Source organism: Rhinopithecus bieti, unplaced genomic scaffold (genome assembly GCF_001698545.2).
Source record: "Rhinopithecus bieti isolate Rb0 unplaced genomic scaffold, ASM169854v2 scaffold_33650, whole genome shotgun sequence".
Taxonomy (NCBI): domain Eukaryota; kingdom Metazoa; phylum Chordata; class Mammalia; order Primates; family Cercopithecidae; genus Rhinopithecus; species Rhinopithecus bieti.
Window position 1 is genome coordinate 158,031 of NW_016814816.1, and position 18,244 is coordinate 176,274.

At 39.3% G+C, this 18,244-nt stretch overlaps 1 protein-coding gene across 3 annotated transcripts in view; it reads right to left on the minus strand.

The window, feature by feature from the left end:
* ELOVL7 (ELOVL fatty acid elongase 7) overlaps positions 1–18,244 on the minus strand; it is a 103,356-nt gene that overhangs the window by 16,235 nt on the left and 68,877 nt on the right. For 2 of the 3 annotated variants that reach the window (XM_017852399.1, XM_017852400.1), the window contains 2 exons: positions 17,459–17,556; positions 2,242–2,432 (listed from right to left, as the gene is read on the minus strand). In XM_017852399.1, the coding sequence (XP_017707888.1) occupies positions 2,242–2,432; positions 17,459–17,522 (255 nt within the window). In that variant the 5' untranslated portion in view covers positions 17,523–17,556. Of the gene's footprint in view, positions 1–2,241; positions 2,433–17,458; positions 17,557–18,244 lie in introns of those variants that run through there. The other variant, XM_017852401.1, reaches the window with a different exon arrangement.

Consider the following 18,244-nt stretch of genomic DNA (forward strand, 5'->3'; position numbering starts at 1 on the left):
TGGAACTTTTTACATATATGTCTGTATTCCAGGCTAGTAATAAGAAAAATTAGGCCAGGCCCAGTGGGTCACACCTCTAATCCCAGCACTTTGGGAGGCTCAGGCAGGTGGATCACTAGAGCCTAGGAGTTTGAGAGCAGTCTGGGCAACATGGCAAAACACCATCTCTACAAAAAATACAAAAAATTAGCTAGACATGGTAGTGCATGCCTGTAGTCCCAGCCACTTGGGAGGCTGAGATGGGAGGATCACTAGAGTCTGGGAGGTCAAGGCTGCAGTGAGCCAAGATTGTGTTACTGTACTCCAGCTTGGGCAACAGAGAGAGACCCTTTTTGGAGCGGGGGGCGGGGGGGAAGAATTCCCTGAATTCAAAAAGTAATAATTTATATTTGGCAGGTAGTTCCTGAAACTGACACATAAGTAACTCAAGTATTAGCAGTAAATGAGAGCCAGAAACTCTCAAATTCAGATATTTTAAAACCTTCTTTTACATTGTAATTCATCAAGTAGGAATTAAAGCTGACTGGTGATGACTGGATTCTTTCCAAGCCTGAGAAATATATTTGGGGACATTACAATCAATGACAAATCAGACATAGACCCTAAGAATATGAGAGCAAGGAGGGACCTTAGTGACTATTTGATTCAATCCTGTCTTTATAAAATGACAGAACTGAGGCCCAGAGAGGTTAAATAACTTGCTAAAAATCAGGCAGCCAGTCAGTGGCAGAACCAGAACTAACTAGTCCCTAATCTCCTGGCTTCCAGGTATGTTCTTAACACCTTACTACAACATGCTGTCCCCTAAGACCATGCTGGGACCTTGTGTTTTCTTTGGTCTCACCTCTATCACTGTTTTCCTCTCAGTTGCTCATACTCCTGAAGGGACATTAATAGTGGCCTGTGAGTTAATTTTGAAAATAAAGTAGAAGAAATGGAAAGCAGCAGAGTGAGTCCAGATTATAGGGAGGACTGTGAGAAATAAAGCCAGAGTATTTCATCTATCTATCTATCTATCTATCTATCTATCTATCTATCTATCTATCATCTATTTATTTATTTATTTATTTATTTTGAGACAGGGTCTTGCTCCATCACTAGACATGATCACGGCTCATTGCAGCCTCGATCTCCCAGGCTCAAGTGATCCTCTCACCTCAGCCTCCCAAGTAGCTGGGACCACGGGCATGCACCGCCATGCCGGGCTAATCTTTTTTGTATTTTTCGTAGATATGAGGTCTCCCTATGTTGTCCAGGCTGGTCTCAAACTCCTGGGCTCAAGCAATCCTCTTACTTCAGCCTACCAAAGTGCTAGGATTACAGGTGTAGGCCACCACACCTGGCCAGCCAGAGTAGATTTAAAGTGATCAATATGATGCATCTATAGCAAGAGTCAGGTCAGAAGAATACATGTGGAGAAACTATGGTGTCAGGAGAGGTCAGTGGGGCCATATTGGGCCCTCATGAGCCCTACTTATGACTAAGCATGAGGTATGCTATAGAGGAAGTTGATAAAAAAGGATGATGAAGCCAGCCAGAGTTGGAAAAGAAGGAAGGAATCTCAGAAAAGAACATACACGGGGGTGGCTGAGGCATGTTAATAGCACAGGGGAAGAGAGAGAATTCATGAATCTGTTTTAGGGTCCTGGAAGAGCCTCATCTCTCTTACTAACAATTAAGGAACAGTAATGAATTAGTGAGTTAATGGGAAAAAAAATTAATGAACAGGCTCCCTCACCTACTGCTTTATATGAGTCTGTGCTCTCTGTCTCCACAAAGCCCAGTTAAACCAACCAAAACAATCTACCATCCTATTGTTCATCAGAGTATCCAGAAACCAAAGGTTCCTACCATGATGATGACATAGTGAACTCTGATGTCAGACAGACCCGGGTTCAAATATCAGCCCTCCACTTACCAGCTATGTTACTTTAAGTTATGAGTTTCCTCAAAGCTAAAATTTATGGATTAATTCAATCATCCATTAAGGCAATTACGTACAAATCCATGGACTAGATGTTAATTTTTCTCATTATCTGTGAGATAGATTATACCGAGATCCTCAAATGAGGTTATTATGTGGTCTATACCTAACACTATTTTGGCAAATACCTGCTCTAGTGAGATCAGTTTCTTAATTCCTTAAATTGCAAAGGTTACCCTTATAACAGAAAACATAATGACACATAGACAGAAAAACTCAGGCAAAATTATCCCATTAGGAATACTGAAGACACTTGCCTCATAACACATATATATAGAAAAGAGTACTATTAAAAAATTGTACGTTATCATCACTTTCTTGAGTTCAAAGGGCTTGCGATTTTTCATGAGCTTTGGTCCCAGAGAAGTGACAAAATAGACATAGAATCCTAGAAGGATGGTTTGCGGCAGAGGCGAGGACATGAGGAGCCAATCTTCAACTCTTGGATCTAAGAGAAAGACAATATGTGAGTACACACCTGCTTAGCCAAGGGATAACTAACAGCAACCAACATTTCTTTAATTGAGCACCCACATCCTACTATTGACTGTGAGCTATTTGGACAATGATCACTAGTATCTGTAGAAAGGTGGAAAATAAATAAACAGGAATAAGGAAGTATCCTGGGGCTAGAAACAGTGGGGCTCTCAACAACCCCAGGCCTCAACAGGCTAGGGGAAGTAGTAGTTACCAGAACCCAAAAGGAAAGAGAAGCCCTCCTGGAGAGGAGCTGTGTTATGCTTTGATCGCCTGCATGATGGTGTCAGTGCCCTGATAAAAGGCACCCCAGGAAGCCCTCTTTCCCCATGTAAGGATACAATGAGAAGATGGCAGTCTGCAACCTGGAAGAGGGTCCTCACCAGTACCCGACAGTGCTGGCACCCTGATCTCAGACTTCTACCCTCAGGACTGTTAGAAATAAATTTCCATTGCTTATAAACTACCCAGTCTATGATAATTTCTTATAGCATCCTGAGTATGCTAAGACAAGCTTTGACTGTCAGTTGAGGGATTTGGCCAGCCCAAGACAATTTTGTAAGTATGGAGCCAGAGAAATAGATACCCCAACTCCACCCTCCTCCCTGTCTCCACTGGGGGAACCTAACCAGAAAGCATATGGCAGGGGAGCAAACCCAAGGATACAATCTTCATGGATCGTTCTCCAGGGCCCAGCACAGGGCGCAAAGCTATCTGGAAGAGAGAACATCCAGCAACATCCTGCCATGTGTCTATAGCCACTACTAATATCTTGGAGTTTTTCCATCCATATGTGCTTTTATATATTTAAAAAATGTTTATGTTTGCTGCTTCTTATTTTTTTTCCTTCCCTAGGAAAACTGGCACACTTCCACATATACTGCATCACAAGATCACAGAATAGAAAGGGAGCTGAACATCCTCTAAGTAGCTAAAGTATGGGATCTTGGAGTCCATGTGGGCTAACCACTGTGATATTCTGAGCAAAAAAAATGCACTGGCCTCACAATTGCAAACAGAAACTTATCTGCTTACTGCCAGCTCCAGGCCAGCAGAGATGGATGAATAAAAAATTACAACTCAGGATGAAATGTGATTAAGTCTATAATTTCTAGTAGTTCAAGTTTAATTTTACTAAATGGCCTCATGAAGCCAGAGTATTATGAAGGAAAGGAAGTATGGACAAGTTTTCAGAAGGATCTGACTCAAAATTATGCCATGACTAACCTCAGGATGCTAACTACTGTCACTTTTATCAACGGGAAAAGAAGGGTAGGGAGAATGCTGCTCTTGCTTTTTTAAGCTGCTAATGATGTGGCCAAGCACTGACAAATTCTGAATACCCCTGCAAGTGTGACTTCCCACTCAAAATTTCTTCAGTAGGACTCTACGACTGATAACTCACTTGGCCTCAATTTTAGTGCCGGAGTGCTTACATTTGACCGTCAGATGTGCATGGGTGATTATTCTGCATTCAAATAAGCCTCCCTCAAAAATACTGGCAGAAGTCTCTGTCTCAAAAAAATAAAGAAATAAATAAAGCCAAAGAGTCAAGAGTCAGCTCCAGACTAGATCCCAGGACATTTAAGAATTTAATATATGATTAAGGAAGTGCTCGCTTCGGCAGCACATATACTAAAAATAGGAAGTCCCAGAAACAAGCAGGGAAGGAAGAGATCTTTAACAAATGTTGATAGGAAAACTGACTACTTGGGAGAAAAATAAGTTTGGTTCTTATCTGATATTCTATAAGAGTATGTTCCAAACTATGCATGGAAACAAGCTATTTAAAGACTTTCCACAAAGAATTGGGGAGTACTGGAATGCTGGGTTAAACAAACAGGTTGCATTACTACAGGATTTCTTAATACTTCATGTTCATCATGAATTGCCAAGATGGGAATGGTAGTATGCCACAGTCTCCAAACTTATTTGACCACAAAACACTTATTTTTTTTAGTAGAATGTTATTTAACATCTTCTGAAACCAGTGTTCTGTGGACACAGTTTGGGAAATATAGCCATTCACTAAAATAAATTTATAAATTAAACGACTGAAGATTAGGTGGTCAGACATACAAAGAAGAGATAGTACCAATCCTACTGAAACTATTCCAAAAAATTGAGGAAGAGAGATTCCTCCCTAACTCATTCTATGAAACCAGTATCATCCTGACATCAAAATCTGGCAAAGACACCACTATCACCACCACCACAACAACAAAGAAAACTACAGGACAATATCCCTCATGAACACAGATGCAAAAATCCTCGACAAACTAGCCAGGTGAATCCAGGAGCACATCAAAAAGTTAATTCACCACAATCAAGTGAGTTTTATTCCTGGGATGCAAAGTTGGTTCAACACAGTCAAGTCAATAAATGTGATTCACCACATATATAGAATTTAAAACAAAGACCATATGATTATCTCAATAGATGCAGAAAAAGCTTTCAATAAAATCTAACATCTATTCATGATAAAAACCCTCAACAAACTAGGCATTAAAGGAACATACCTCAAATAATAAGGGCCATCTGTGAGAAACCCACAGCCAACATCATACCTAATGGGCAAACGTTGGAAGTATTACCTTTAAGAGCTGCAACAAGACAAGGATGCCCACTCCTATTCAACATAGTACTAGAAATCCTAGCCCAGAGCAATCAGGCAAGAAAAAGAAATACAAGGCATCCAAATTTGAAAAGAGGAAGTAAAATTATCCCTGCTTGCTGATAATACGATCTTCCACCCAGAAAAACCTAAAGACTCCACCATAAAACTCTTTTTTTTTTTTTTTTTTTTTGAGACGGAATCTTGCTCTTGTTGCCCAGGCTGGAGTGCAATGGCACGATCTCGGCTCACTGCAACCTCTGCCTCCTGGGTTCAAGCAAATCTCCTGCCTCAGCCTCCTGAGGAGCTGGGATTACAGGTGCCCGCCACCATGCCCAGCTAATTTTTGTATTTTTAGTAGAGATGGGGTTTCGCCATGTTGGCCAGGCTAGTCTTGAACTCCTGACCTCGTGATCTGCCCACCTTGGCCTCCCAAAGTTCTGGGATTACAGGAGTGAGCCACCGCGCCTGGCCAAAACTCTTATTCAGTAAAGTTACAGGATACAAAATCAATGTGTGAAAATCAGTAGCATTTCTATGCGCCAAAGTATTATCCTCAAGAGCTGGAACAGCTCTTCAACCCTCAAGCTGACAGCCAAATCAAGAGTTCAATCCTATTTACAATAACCACACGCACAAAAAATAAAACACATAGGAATACATCAAACCAAGGAGGTAAAAGATCTCTACAAGGAGCATTACAAAACACTGCTGAAAGAAATATGGAAAACACAAATGGAAGAACATTCCATGCTCGTGGATTAGAAGAATCAACATTGTTAAGATGTCCATACTGTCCAAAACAATCTAAAGATTCAATGCTATTCCTATCAAATTACCAATGTTATTTTTTACAAAATTAGAAAAAACTATTCTCAAATTCATAGAAAACCAAAAACAAGCCCAAATAGCCAAAGCAATCCTAAGCAAAAAGAACAAAGCTGAAGGCATCACATTATCTTACTTCAAACTATACTACACAGCTACAGTAACCAAAACAGAACGGTATTGATACAAAAATAGACACATCGGCCAATGGAACGGAATAGAAAACCCAGAAATAAAGGAACATACCTAAAACCAACTGATATTCAACAAAGTCAATGAAAATAAGCAATGGGGAAAGGATTCCCTATTCAATAGATGATTCTAGGAAAACTGGCTAATCATATGCGGAAGACTGAAACTGGACCACTACCTACCACCATATACAAAAATTAACTTAAGATGGATTAAAGACTTAAATGCAAGACCTAAAACTATAAAAATCCCAGGAGAAAACCTAGGAAACACTCTTCTGGACACTGGCCTTGGCAAAGGCTTTATGACTAAGTCCTCGAAAGCAATTGCAACACAAATAAAAATCAACAATTAAGACCTAATTAAACTAAAGAGCTTTTGCACAGCAAAATAAACTAATAGAGTAAACAGACAACCTACGAACTGGGAGAAAACACTTACAAACTATGCATCCAACACAGGACTAATATCCAGAATCCACAAGAAACTTAAATTGACAAGAAAAAATAAATAACTTCATTAAAAAGTGGGCAAAGAACATGAACAGACACTTCACAAAAGAAGACATACAAGCGGCCAACAAATATTAAAAAGTCAAATAATTACAGAAATTGTTGAGGCTGTGGAGAAAAGGGAATGCTTAAACACTGTTGGTGGGAATGTAAATCAGTTCAGCCACTGTGGAAAGCAGTTTGGAGATTTCTCCAAGAACTGCAAATGGAAATATTACTCAACCCAGCAATTCCACTACTGAGTATATACTGAAAGGAAAATGCCAAAAATATACATACACTTGCATGTTCACTGCAGGACGATTCTTAACAGCAAAGACATGTAATCAACCTAGGTGCCCATTAATGGTGGATTGGATAAAGAAAATGTGGTACATATACACTGTGGAGTACTATGCAGTCATTAAAAAGAACAAAATCATATCCTTTGCAGCAACATGAATGTAGCTGGAGACCATTATCCTAAGCAAATGAACACAGAAAAGCAAAACCAAACACTGCATGTTCTCACTTATAAGTGGAAGCTAAGTCTTGGGTACACGCAGGTATAGATGGGAACAACAGACTGGAGAATCCAAAATGTGGGAGGGAAGGAAGGGGACAAGGGCTGAAAAACATCCTTTTAAGTACTATGTTCACTATATTCATGATGCAATCACTAAAAGCCCAAACCTCAGCATCACGCAATATACCCTAGTAAAAAACTTGCACGTGTACCACCTGAATCTAAAATAAAAAGGAAAATTTTAAAAACAGATAGTGATAGCAAAAGATAAATAGGAGATTATTTTGATATACAGTAAGGAAGAAGAAAATATAAAAATTTATAATTGGTTAAACACAGGGAATGAAAATAGGTAAATGCTAAGAAAAATATTCAGATGTTCTCATTTGTATGTGGGATGTAAGAATCAAAACAATTAAGCTCATGGAGGAGTAGAAGGGTGGTTGCCAGAGGCTAGGAAGGGTACTAGGCAGTTGGGGGGGAGGTGGGATAGCTAATGGGTACAAAGAAAATAGAATGAATAAGACCTAGTATTTGGTAGCACAACAGAGTGACTTATAGTCAATAATAAGATCTAGAATTAGGAGAGAGATCTGTGCCAGAGATGTAGGATTGAGGGTTGCCATCACGTAAATGATGAACAATAAAAGCAGTGAGATTGGCTTAGGCTAAGTGGGTAGAGTAAGAAGAGTAAGTGCTGAAGTCAGGATCTTGAGGACTCAACATTCACAAAAGGAATTACTGAAGGAAAAAACATAAAAACCAAAAAGGAGCAGGTTGAGAGGTAGAGTGAAAACCATAAAAGTGAGATATCCTGAAGCCAGGGAAGAGTGAATTTTCAGGAGTCAAAGCATTAAGTGTGGCAGAAAGGGGAAATAATATATGGACAGAAAAGTGCCACTACATTTAACAAAAAGAAGTCACTGATGCTTTTAGCAAGAATAATTTTAACAAGGTATCATGCACAAAATGAAATTAAACAAAAGTTTGATGACAGACACTTTTCAAAACATAAAGTTCTAACAACTTTGGAAGTATTTTCTCATATTAAGATTTGTCACAGTTCTAAATCAGGAAAAACTTCGAAATCAGCTATCCAGGTACACATCACTGAAATCTTTTATTGTTTCTATTGGTTCCCCTCCTTGCTTTTAACAATGACAACTTTTCTAGGATGTCTGACTGCTTTCTGCAATTAAAACCACCATAAGGAATGCTTGCTATGGGTCTGCACGTCACAAAGAAGTCTCCAAATATAAAAGTTGTCACAGAACCAGGGACCAAGGGAAAAAATTAGAACTGATCAAACTTTGATAGATTTCTTCTATAAGTGGGTAGTACAAACCTTAAATACATGAATATCATTGTATTAATCCATTCTTGTGCTGCTATGAAGAAATACCCGAGACTGGGTAATTTATAAAGGAAAGAAGTTTAATTGACGCACAGTTCTGCATGGCTGGGGAGATGTCAGGAAACTTACAATCACAATGGAAGGCACCTCTTCATGAAATGGCAGGAAAGAGAATGCGTGCCAGCAGGGGAAATGCCACACACTTAAAAAACCATCAGCTCTTCTGAGAAACAATCATGAGAACAGCATGGGGAAACCGTCCCCATGATTCAATTACCTCCCACCAGGCCCCTCCCATAACATGTGGGGATTATGGGAACTATAACTCAAGATGAAATTCGGGTGGGGACACAGTCAAACCATATCATTCTGCCCCTGGGCCCTCCCAAATCTCATGTCCTCACATTTCAAAACACAATCATGCCTTCCCAGCAGTCCCCCAAAGTCTTAATGCATTCCAGCATTAACTCAAAAGTCCAAATCCAAAGTCTCATCTGAGACAAGGCAAGTCCCTTCTGCCTATGAGCCTGTAAAATCAAAAGCAAGTTAGTTATTTCCTAAATATAATGGGAATACAGGCACTGCATAAATATACCCATTCCAAATGGCAGACATTGGCCAAAACAAAGGGGCTACAGGCCATGCAATTCCAAAATCCAATAGGGCAGCCATTAAATCTTAATGCTCCACAATTATCACCTTTGACTCCACATCTCACATCTAGGTCATACTGATGCAAGAGGTGGGCTCCCATGGCCTTGAGCAGTTCTGCCCCTGTGGCTTTGTATGGTACAGCGCCCCCTTCCTGCTGCTTTCACTGGCTGGAACTGACTGACTGTGGCTTTTCCAGGTACACAATGCAAGCTGTCAGTGGATCTACCATTCTGGGGTCTGGAGGATGGTGGCCCTCTTCTCACAGCTTCACTAGGCAGTGCCCCAGTGGGGACTCTGTGTTTTGGGTCTGACCCCACATTACTCTTCCACATTACCCTAGTAGAGGCTCTCTATGAGGGCTCCACCTCTGCAGCAAACTTTGGCTTGGACATCCAGTAGTTTCCATACATCCTCTGAAATCTAGACAGAGGTTCCCAAACCTCAATTCTTGATTTCTGTGCATCCACAGGCTCAGCACTATGTGGAAGCTGCCAAAGCTTGGGGCCTGCACTCTCTGAAGCTATGGCCTAAGCTGCACCTTGGCTCTTTTTAGCCATTCCAGGAGCAGCTGGCACGCAGGGCATCAAGTCCCTAGGCTGCACACAGCAGGGAGGCCCTGAGCCCAGCCCAAAAAACCATTTTTTCCTCCTAGGCCTCCAGGTCTGTGATGGGAGGGGCTGCTGCCAAGGTCTCTGACATACCCTGGAGTTCAGTTCCTGCTACTTATGCAAATTTCTGCAGCAGGCTTGAATTTCACCCTAGAAAATTGTATTTTCTTTTCTATTGCATCATCAGGCTGTAAATTTTCCAAACTTTTATGATCCTTCCTCTTGAACGCGTTGCTGCTTAGAAATTTCTTCTGCCAGATACCCTCAATCATCTTTCTCAAATTAAAAGTTTCACAGATCTCTAGGGCAGGGGCAAAATGCTGCCAGTCTCTTTTCTAAAGTATAGTATCATTTATTCCAGTTCCCAACAAGTTCCTCATCTCCATCTGAGACCACCTCAGCCTGACCTTTACTGTCCATATCACTATCAGCATTTTGGTGAAAGCTATTCAACAAGTCTCTAGTAAGTTCCAAACTTTCCCACATTTTTTTTTTTTGAGATGGAGTTTTGTTCTTGTTGCCCAGGCTGGAGTGCAATGGCGTGATCTCGGCTCACTGCAACCTCCGCCTCCCGGGTTCAAGTGATTCTCCTGCCTCAGCCTCCCCAGTAGCTGGGATTACAGGCATGTGCCACCACGCTCAGTTAATTTTGTATTTTTTGGTAGAGATGGGGTTTCTCCATGTTGGTCAGGCTGGTCCCGAACTCCTGACCTCAGGTGATTTACCTGCCTCGGCCTCCCAAAGTGCTGGGATTACAGGCGTGAGCCACCGTGCCCAGCCAAACTTTCCCACATTTTCCTGTCTTCTTCTGACCCCTCCATACAGCTCTAACCTCTGCCTTTAGCCTGTTTCAAAGTCACTTCCACATTTTCAGGTATCCTTATAGTAGCGCCCCATTCTTTGAGATACCAGTTTACTATATTAGTCCATTCTCATACAGCTCTGAAGAAATACCCAAGATTGGGCAATTTATAAAGGAAAGAGATTTAAATTTGCTGGGGAGGCCTCAGGAAACTTACAGTCATGATGGAAGGCACCTCTTCACTGGGCAGCAGGAGAGAGAATGAGTGCCAGCAAGGGAAATGAAATGCCAGATGCTTAAAAAACCATCCGATCTTGTGAGAACTCACAATCATGAGAAGAGCCTGGGGGAGCTGTGCCCATGATTCAATTACCTCCGACTGGGTCCCACCCAAGACAGGTGGGAATTATGGGAACTACAGTCCAAGATGAGATCCATATTACTATGTCTAGTTTTCATTGCTAACGAAATTAAAAACTACTGAAAACAATACTAGTCAGGTGCCATGGCTCACACCTGTAATTCCAGCACTTTGGGAGTCCAAGACAGGTGATCATTTGAGGTCAGGAGTTTGAGACCAGCCCGGCCAACATGGTGAAACCCTGTCTCTACTAAAAATACAAAATTTAGCCAGGCATGGTGGCGCACGCCTGTAAATCCCAGCTACTTAGGAGACTGAGGCACGAAAATAGCCTGAACCTGGGAGGTGGAGGTTGCAGTGAACTGGAGATCATGCCATCGCACTCCAGCCTGGGCAACAGAGTAAGACCCTGTCTCAAAACAATAACAACAACAACAACAACAACAACAAACAAAAAAAAAAAAAAAGGGAAAGGAAAAAAATAATACCAAAAGAAGACCTCTGGAAAGACGTTACATCACCACCTTTGCATGGTGAGAGTTTAGTTGACTTTTGTTCTTTCTTTTGCCTTATAAACAATTTCAAATGATTCTATTATTAACAATCATCACACATATGGTTAGAAACTAGCTTAAATGTCAGTAAAAGAATTGCTGAATTAGAGATTTATTTTATTCTTTCATTGACTCAGGAGGGGGAAAAACCAAATGACATCATTTCTCTGTTCTTCCTCTGGTAGCAGTAGAAAGAAAACAAGCCAGGAAAACCATGCTGGGCTGGCTCAGGAAGCAGAACAAAATAATTTTAATATAAATAACTTTTTCCTGTAATTTAATATGTTCAGCACACACCTTAAGTCCTGTATGTGACTTTCAAGTTCTACAGATAAAAAATAATTATGGGAAACACTGATTAATTTAATTGGATATTTTCAAAGCAAATAATAAAACAAAATACCAAGCTTTAGAAATTCTATTTCAGCAAAACTCTGGAGTCAGATAGTTTGCATTCTGATCCTGGTTCTCCCACTGGCTCACTATGTCACCTTGGGCAATTGACTCACCTTCTTTGTATTTAGTTTCCTCATCTGCAAATTTGGCATTAAAAGGCATGTATTTCACAGAGGATTGATTGAGTTATTATATGTAAAGAGCCTAAGTACTCAATATGCTTGCTACTGTTATTACAGCAGATCTCAATTCTGTTAGCACAGACAAATTGCCTCTGCAGTATTTAAAAGTCAAATTGCAAAAAGCAATCTTGGTCCAATTGAATCAGAATCCTAGGACGTGGCTTCTATGCATCATTTTTTTAAATGGGCAAAGGACCTGAATAGACATTTCCCAAAAGATGACAAATGGCCAACGGATAGATGAAAATAATTCTCAACATCACTAATTATCAGGAAAATGCAAATTAAAAAATCAAAGAGATATAACCTTACACCTGTAAGAATGTCTGTTATCAAAAAGAAAAAAGATAACAAGCGTTGGCAAGGATGTGGAGAAAAGAGAACCCTTGTACAATGTTGGTGGGACTGTAAATTACTATACCTATAAGGAAAGCTACAGGAAGGTTCTATAAAAAACTAAAAATAGAATTACCATATGATCCTGCAATCTCACTTCCAGATATATATCCAAAGGAAATGAAATCAGCATATTGAAGGGATATCTGCACTCTCATGTTCACTGCAGCATTATTCATAATAGCCAAGATGTGGAATCAACCTAAGTGTTCATCAGTGGGTGAATGGATAAAGAAAATGTGGTATCTGTCAATCTAAAGTTATGCCTTTCTGAGTTACAGACCTGTAGAAATATATAGAGAAATAACCAATGGACAATTATTCAGCCTTCAAAAAGAAAATCCTATAATTTGTGACAATGTGGATGAACTTGGAAGACATTATGCTAAGTAAGATAAACCAGGCACAGAAAGACAAGACATGTTATCACTTATAAAGAAGTCTAAAATAATCACATTTATATAAACAGAGTAGAATGGTGGTTACCAGAGGCCAGGGGCTTGGGGGAATAGGGAGATGTTGATCAAAGGGTACAAAGTTTCAGTTCAACAGAAGAAATACCTTTTTGAGATTTATTGCACAGCATAACTAGAGCTAATAATAATGTGTATTTCAAAATTGTAAAAGTATTTTTCAAATGTTTTCACCACAAAAAGATAAGTATTTGAAGGGATGGACATGCTATTTAGATTGATTTAATCATTTTACATTGGATACATATATCACAACATCACTTTGTACCCCATAAACATATGTGATTATAATTTGTCAGCAGTCAACAATTTGTTAATTGGTAACTGTGATGAGCTGTCATTGTTAAGAGCTAGGGGTCTGGTGTGAGACCAAGTTTCCTCACCTGTATTTAGGGCTACAGCACCCCTCACTGGGTATTCTTCAATAGTCTTTTATATGGTTTCACTGCCTCCTGATCCAATCTGCTACACTAGTCTTCCATGCAATTGTCAAATTCATTTTCTAAAAATCAAGTTGTCCTTAAATTCTTCCTTTCATTAAATTAGCTCTCCCTTACTGAGCAAATGAAATTGCTTAAATTAACTCTCCCTGACTGAGCAAATAAAATACAAAATCATTAGGATGACATCCATGACTCTGGCCATTGTTCACTTCTCTGGCCGTCTCTCTTAGTAAAAATTATACCTTTCTGAATAGAGTCCACTTCCATGTAAGGTAGTGGGCATGTTACAGGGAGTATCAATGTACCTGCTGGCTGACAGTTAAAGTTAATTCTGACTCCGTCTATGATCCCATTTGGGATAGTGAATAGCAACATTTGGATAGCAGGGGATCTATTCTTCAAAACAGCTCTATTTCAAAAAAACTGCACTCAAATCTACTTGGTTCCTAAGCTCAAATAATGAGAGTTCAGGTAGCAAGGCACACTTCTATTTGAAAAGCAATGAAAATATTAGTATTGAAGTTAAATACTGAATTTATGAGAACTACTATAAACCTTCAGAAAAGGATGACCCCCTGAAGAAACTTGAATGTTCCCTGTATCATTACATAAGTTGAAAAAGTTAGATTTAGGCATGAGGTGCTCTGTCTTCCCGAGAAAAAAAAGGCTAACGGGGTGGGGGATGTTTCATGTACCTTCTTTTCAGCATCAGATTTGGTTTAAGTGTCATGAGTAAAGCCATGATGGAAGCAGAGGATGGGAAGGCTGTCTGACAGTCTATATCCCAATGATTACCAAAGTTCTGATTTATCACTTGCTTAATAATTCTTTTCTAAGAGTGTCCCAGGGAGAGAGCATAGGGAAAGTAGAATGCCACATACATAGAATATTAATGAGCTTTTCCATCAACTGCTTCTAAGAGAGTGTTCTCTTCTTAAGTAGCATGTACTTACATCTTAAGTAGATGTACAAACAGTACATCTTTAAGATACCAAGTACCAATGAAATGAAGAAGCTGGAAGGAAAAGCAAACATGTACCTTAAGTACTTTTTGAAGTACTAAAGTTTCAGAATGGCAGCAATCTTACTCATACTCCATCTTCTTGCAAAAAAGGATCATGATTAAGTCTGAAAAGTCATCATTTCTAATCAAATACAAGGAAAGCTGTATTTTAAACATTAAAAACTTTTTCATTTCTCTATAATCCAAAATGCTACTATAGAATTATTTCAAAATCTCACATTTCACATCTAAGAATCCAAATAAATCCTCTTATAGCTAAGTATTAATTAAACCATTTTTTATTCTGTAGCTGTGGAATTTTTCCACATAAAATAACTATGCATGACCACTACTTCTCTAGCAATCAGAAAACCAATGAATATCAGTAAGTTTCCTTAGGCCACTCAGGGTTAGGGCTAAAGCCAAGAATACACTTGAAATTCTTGGCCCTTGATCTAAGTTCAGACATTTCCAGGGTAAGCAAACTAAAACTGGACTAAGATGGCCAGAAATGATTACTAATGGATCTCAGAGATCAATATTACACTAAGTACAAGGCAAAAAATTTCCTGTTACACCTGACAGGTTTCCATAAAGCTGTATATCTCAAAACAAAACATTTTAACCCTTTTAGACCATGCCTGGGAAAAAATAATGTAAAGAAAACAATTTTTAAGTATATGCTATATGAAGAGTATTTTCAGATGAAATCTATCATCTGTAACAACCAGCACCACTATTTATGTTGGGATACTTTCGAAATAGCAGAGCACTTTCTGGTAGCTGGTAGATGCTATTCTCACTTACGTTTTGCTAATAAAGAAACAAAGACTCACAGCCAATAAATAACATGTTCAAGATAATCCAGCTGGGCTACAGCAGTGACAGACCTTAAATCTAGGTATTCTCACTCCACATCCCCGTACCCTCTTTCCCCTCCCAAGTCTTCAAATAAGCATAACTTCAAATACAGGTATTCCTTGCCTTCTCCCTGCCTCTCTCCCCTCATCTTCCCTGCACCGTTTGCAATGCTGTTTTCACGCCTCCACTCCACATCTAATCTAATTTTACTCAGCAATTTCAGTGTAGGTATTCCTACTAAAAATTAAGGAGTTGATCCAAGGATAAAAGTGGAAGTGGAATTCTACAGAAGTTCATATTAAGGCATTTTTAACTTCTAGGACTACATAGATATTTATCATTATCCACATCTATTGGGCTCTTAAGTTAGCATGTTGATTATTTGAGTCTCGGATTCTTGTATTTGGCATAATGACTGTCAAGAACTGGATAGCAAGAGATCTGTTCTTCCAAATAACTCTATTTCAAAAACCATACCCAAATTTACTTGGTTCCTAAGTTCAAATAGTGAGAGTTCAGGTAGCAAGGCACATCTCTCTTTGAAAAGCAATGAAAATATTAGTATTTAAATTAATACTGACTTTATGAAAACTACTGTAAACCCTCAGAGAAGGATGACTCCTAAAGAAACTTGAATGCTCTCTGTATCCTTACATATATTGGAAAACTAAGAAAAAAAAACTAAGAAGAAAAGATTGGCACAGTCACTATGTATCCCCTACCAGAGTGAAGCTTCTCTATCTATGAGATACTTACAAAGAGCCCTGGCGTTCCTCAAAGGAAAAACTGTTGGGAACATATTTAGTGAAATAAATTTGGTTTTTAGCAGCTACTGAGAAAGCTGCAAACCATGAAACAGGGTATCTTTGCTGAAATCATTGTAAATTTGAATATAATTTCAACTGTGGTAGGTGCCAAGAGGTGGTGCATTTCCTTCCTGAATTTGGTAGACTTGCAATTTCTAGTTGATAGGTAAGACTCAACCTAAAGTAGTGATGTTGGTGAGTATGTATAGCTCAGTATCTCAAAAATAAACTCAAATGTTAAATACCATAATACTACAACTAATAATCAGAACACATAGGTTCTAGTCTTTTCTGCCATCAACTAACCATGACTTTGAGGTCACATTTCTTCAACTGTAAAATGAGGCATAAGCTTCAATGATATGTAAGATCCATCACAGATGTAAGATGCTCTGATTCTTTCTTTTTGAAATTTTACTTTTGTTCTGCTTCTAAAACTTCAAAAAATGGTTATAAAAGCAACACAATATATTTGTTGTGATTTAAAAATATGTAGACAAATATAGATAAGGAAATAAAAAAATACCCATAATCCTACTACCCAGAGATAACTGCTAAACCCCATGAAAGAAACGTATGGGGTATTTTATAACCTGTTTCATTTAACATATTTTAGACTTCTTGCTATGGCATTAATGTTCTTCTGAAACACTGACTTGTAAAATAAATGGGCAAGGGTAAAATGCAGGCATATCAGAATCACTCAGGGGTGTCCCAGGCAGCCATTCCCTGGTTTTTCTGTTCCCTGTTCACTCTGACAGGTTGCTGGGGGCTGCAACTCTTTCATTCAAAAGAGTTGGCAGTGGCCGAGCGCCGTGGCTCACGCCTGTAATCCCAGCACTTTGGGAGGCCGACGCGGGCAGATCATGAGGTCAGGAGATCGAGATCATCCTAACACAGTGAAACCCTGTCTCTACTAAAAATACAAAAATTTAGCCAGGCGTGGTGGTGGGTGCCTGTAGTCCCAGCTACTCGGGAGGCTGAAGCAGAATGGCGTGAACCCGGGAGGAGGAGCTTGCAGTGAGCCGAGATTGTGCCACTGCACGACACAGCGACACTCTGTTTCAAAAAAAAAAACAAGAAAAAAATAAAGAGTTGGCAGTAATTGTAAATTCCCTCAGGAGAATTAGGGAAGAATCAAGCCGAAGAGCACCGTCCCTCTGAAATCACTTTTAATGGCTACTCAGTTAGAATGAGCCATCATTTATTGATCAGTTCCTTTCACTGGATATCTAGGCTATTTTCATTACTGTAAACATTGTAACGAACAACTGTGTAGCTCCATCTTTGTACATATCTGTAATGAAACCCGTGCACTTCCTCTTCGTTAACTAGTAATAAGGGACTATTAAGTTGCAAAGTCTCTCATTTTGTTCCAATGAAATCCTATTAAATATGAGAATCTGACATAAAAAGGAAGGATGAACCTCAATTAGGAAATGTGGCTACTCACCAGCATCTTTGATCCAATTATCATAAAGATACACAGTCCTCGATGTAAGATCACTGAAGGCCATTTTCCACTGGATTTACTGGCTCTTTTAATGGGTTCTTCAGTAAAATAAAACAGAAATGAGTTTATGATCTATAAATGCAAATGAAGTCAAGCTTATAGTAATACATTATTTAAAATGCTAAAAATTTAATATGAATAACTGGCAAGACAACAAACTCCCACTGAAGGCAAATGCATTAGTAAATTACTTTAAACCCTGATGCAGTTGCAAACATTTCAGCTTTTCTATCCTTCTAGAGACACTGCTAACTTCACTGAAAAAGACTAATGTTCTATGTACAAGACTCAGAGCAGTAAATGAGTCTGAGAACTTTCATAGGAGCAGCTCCCTTTTATGCGGACAATATAGATCAGGAATGGACTGCACTTGAAGTGGCAAAGCTAAAGCAGAAACCCAGGAGAAGAAAGTCAAGAGATATACAAACTTTCAGAGCAGATAAGCTGATTCTAGACTTAGAGCTCATCCGCAGGCCTCATAAGGTCATCTACATAAAAATTTTTATAATTTAAGTGGAATAGAGACAGAAAGAGGGAAAGGAAGGTCTGTAAGAGCCAAGGAAAGGCTGCTTAGTTTATCTAGACAGATACACAAGAATAACTGGAGAAAGAAATCTGAAAAAGAAGACCAGTGAGGAGAAACTAGCCTTACTATGTATTAAAAGATATTGTAGGGGGCGGAGCAAGATGGCCGAATAGGAACAGCTCCAGTCTCCAACTCCCGGC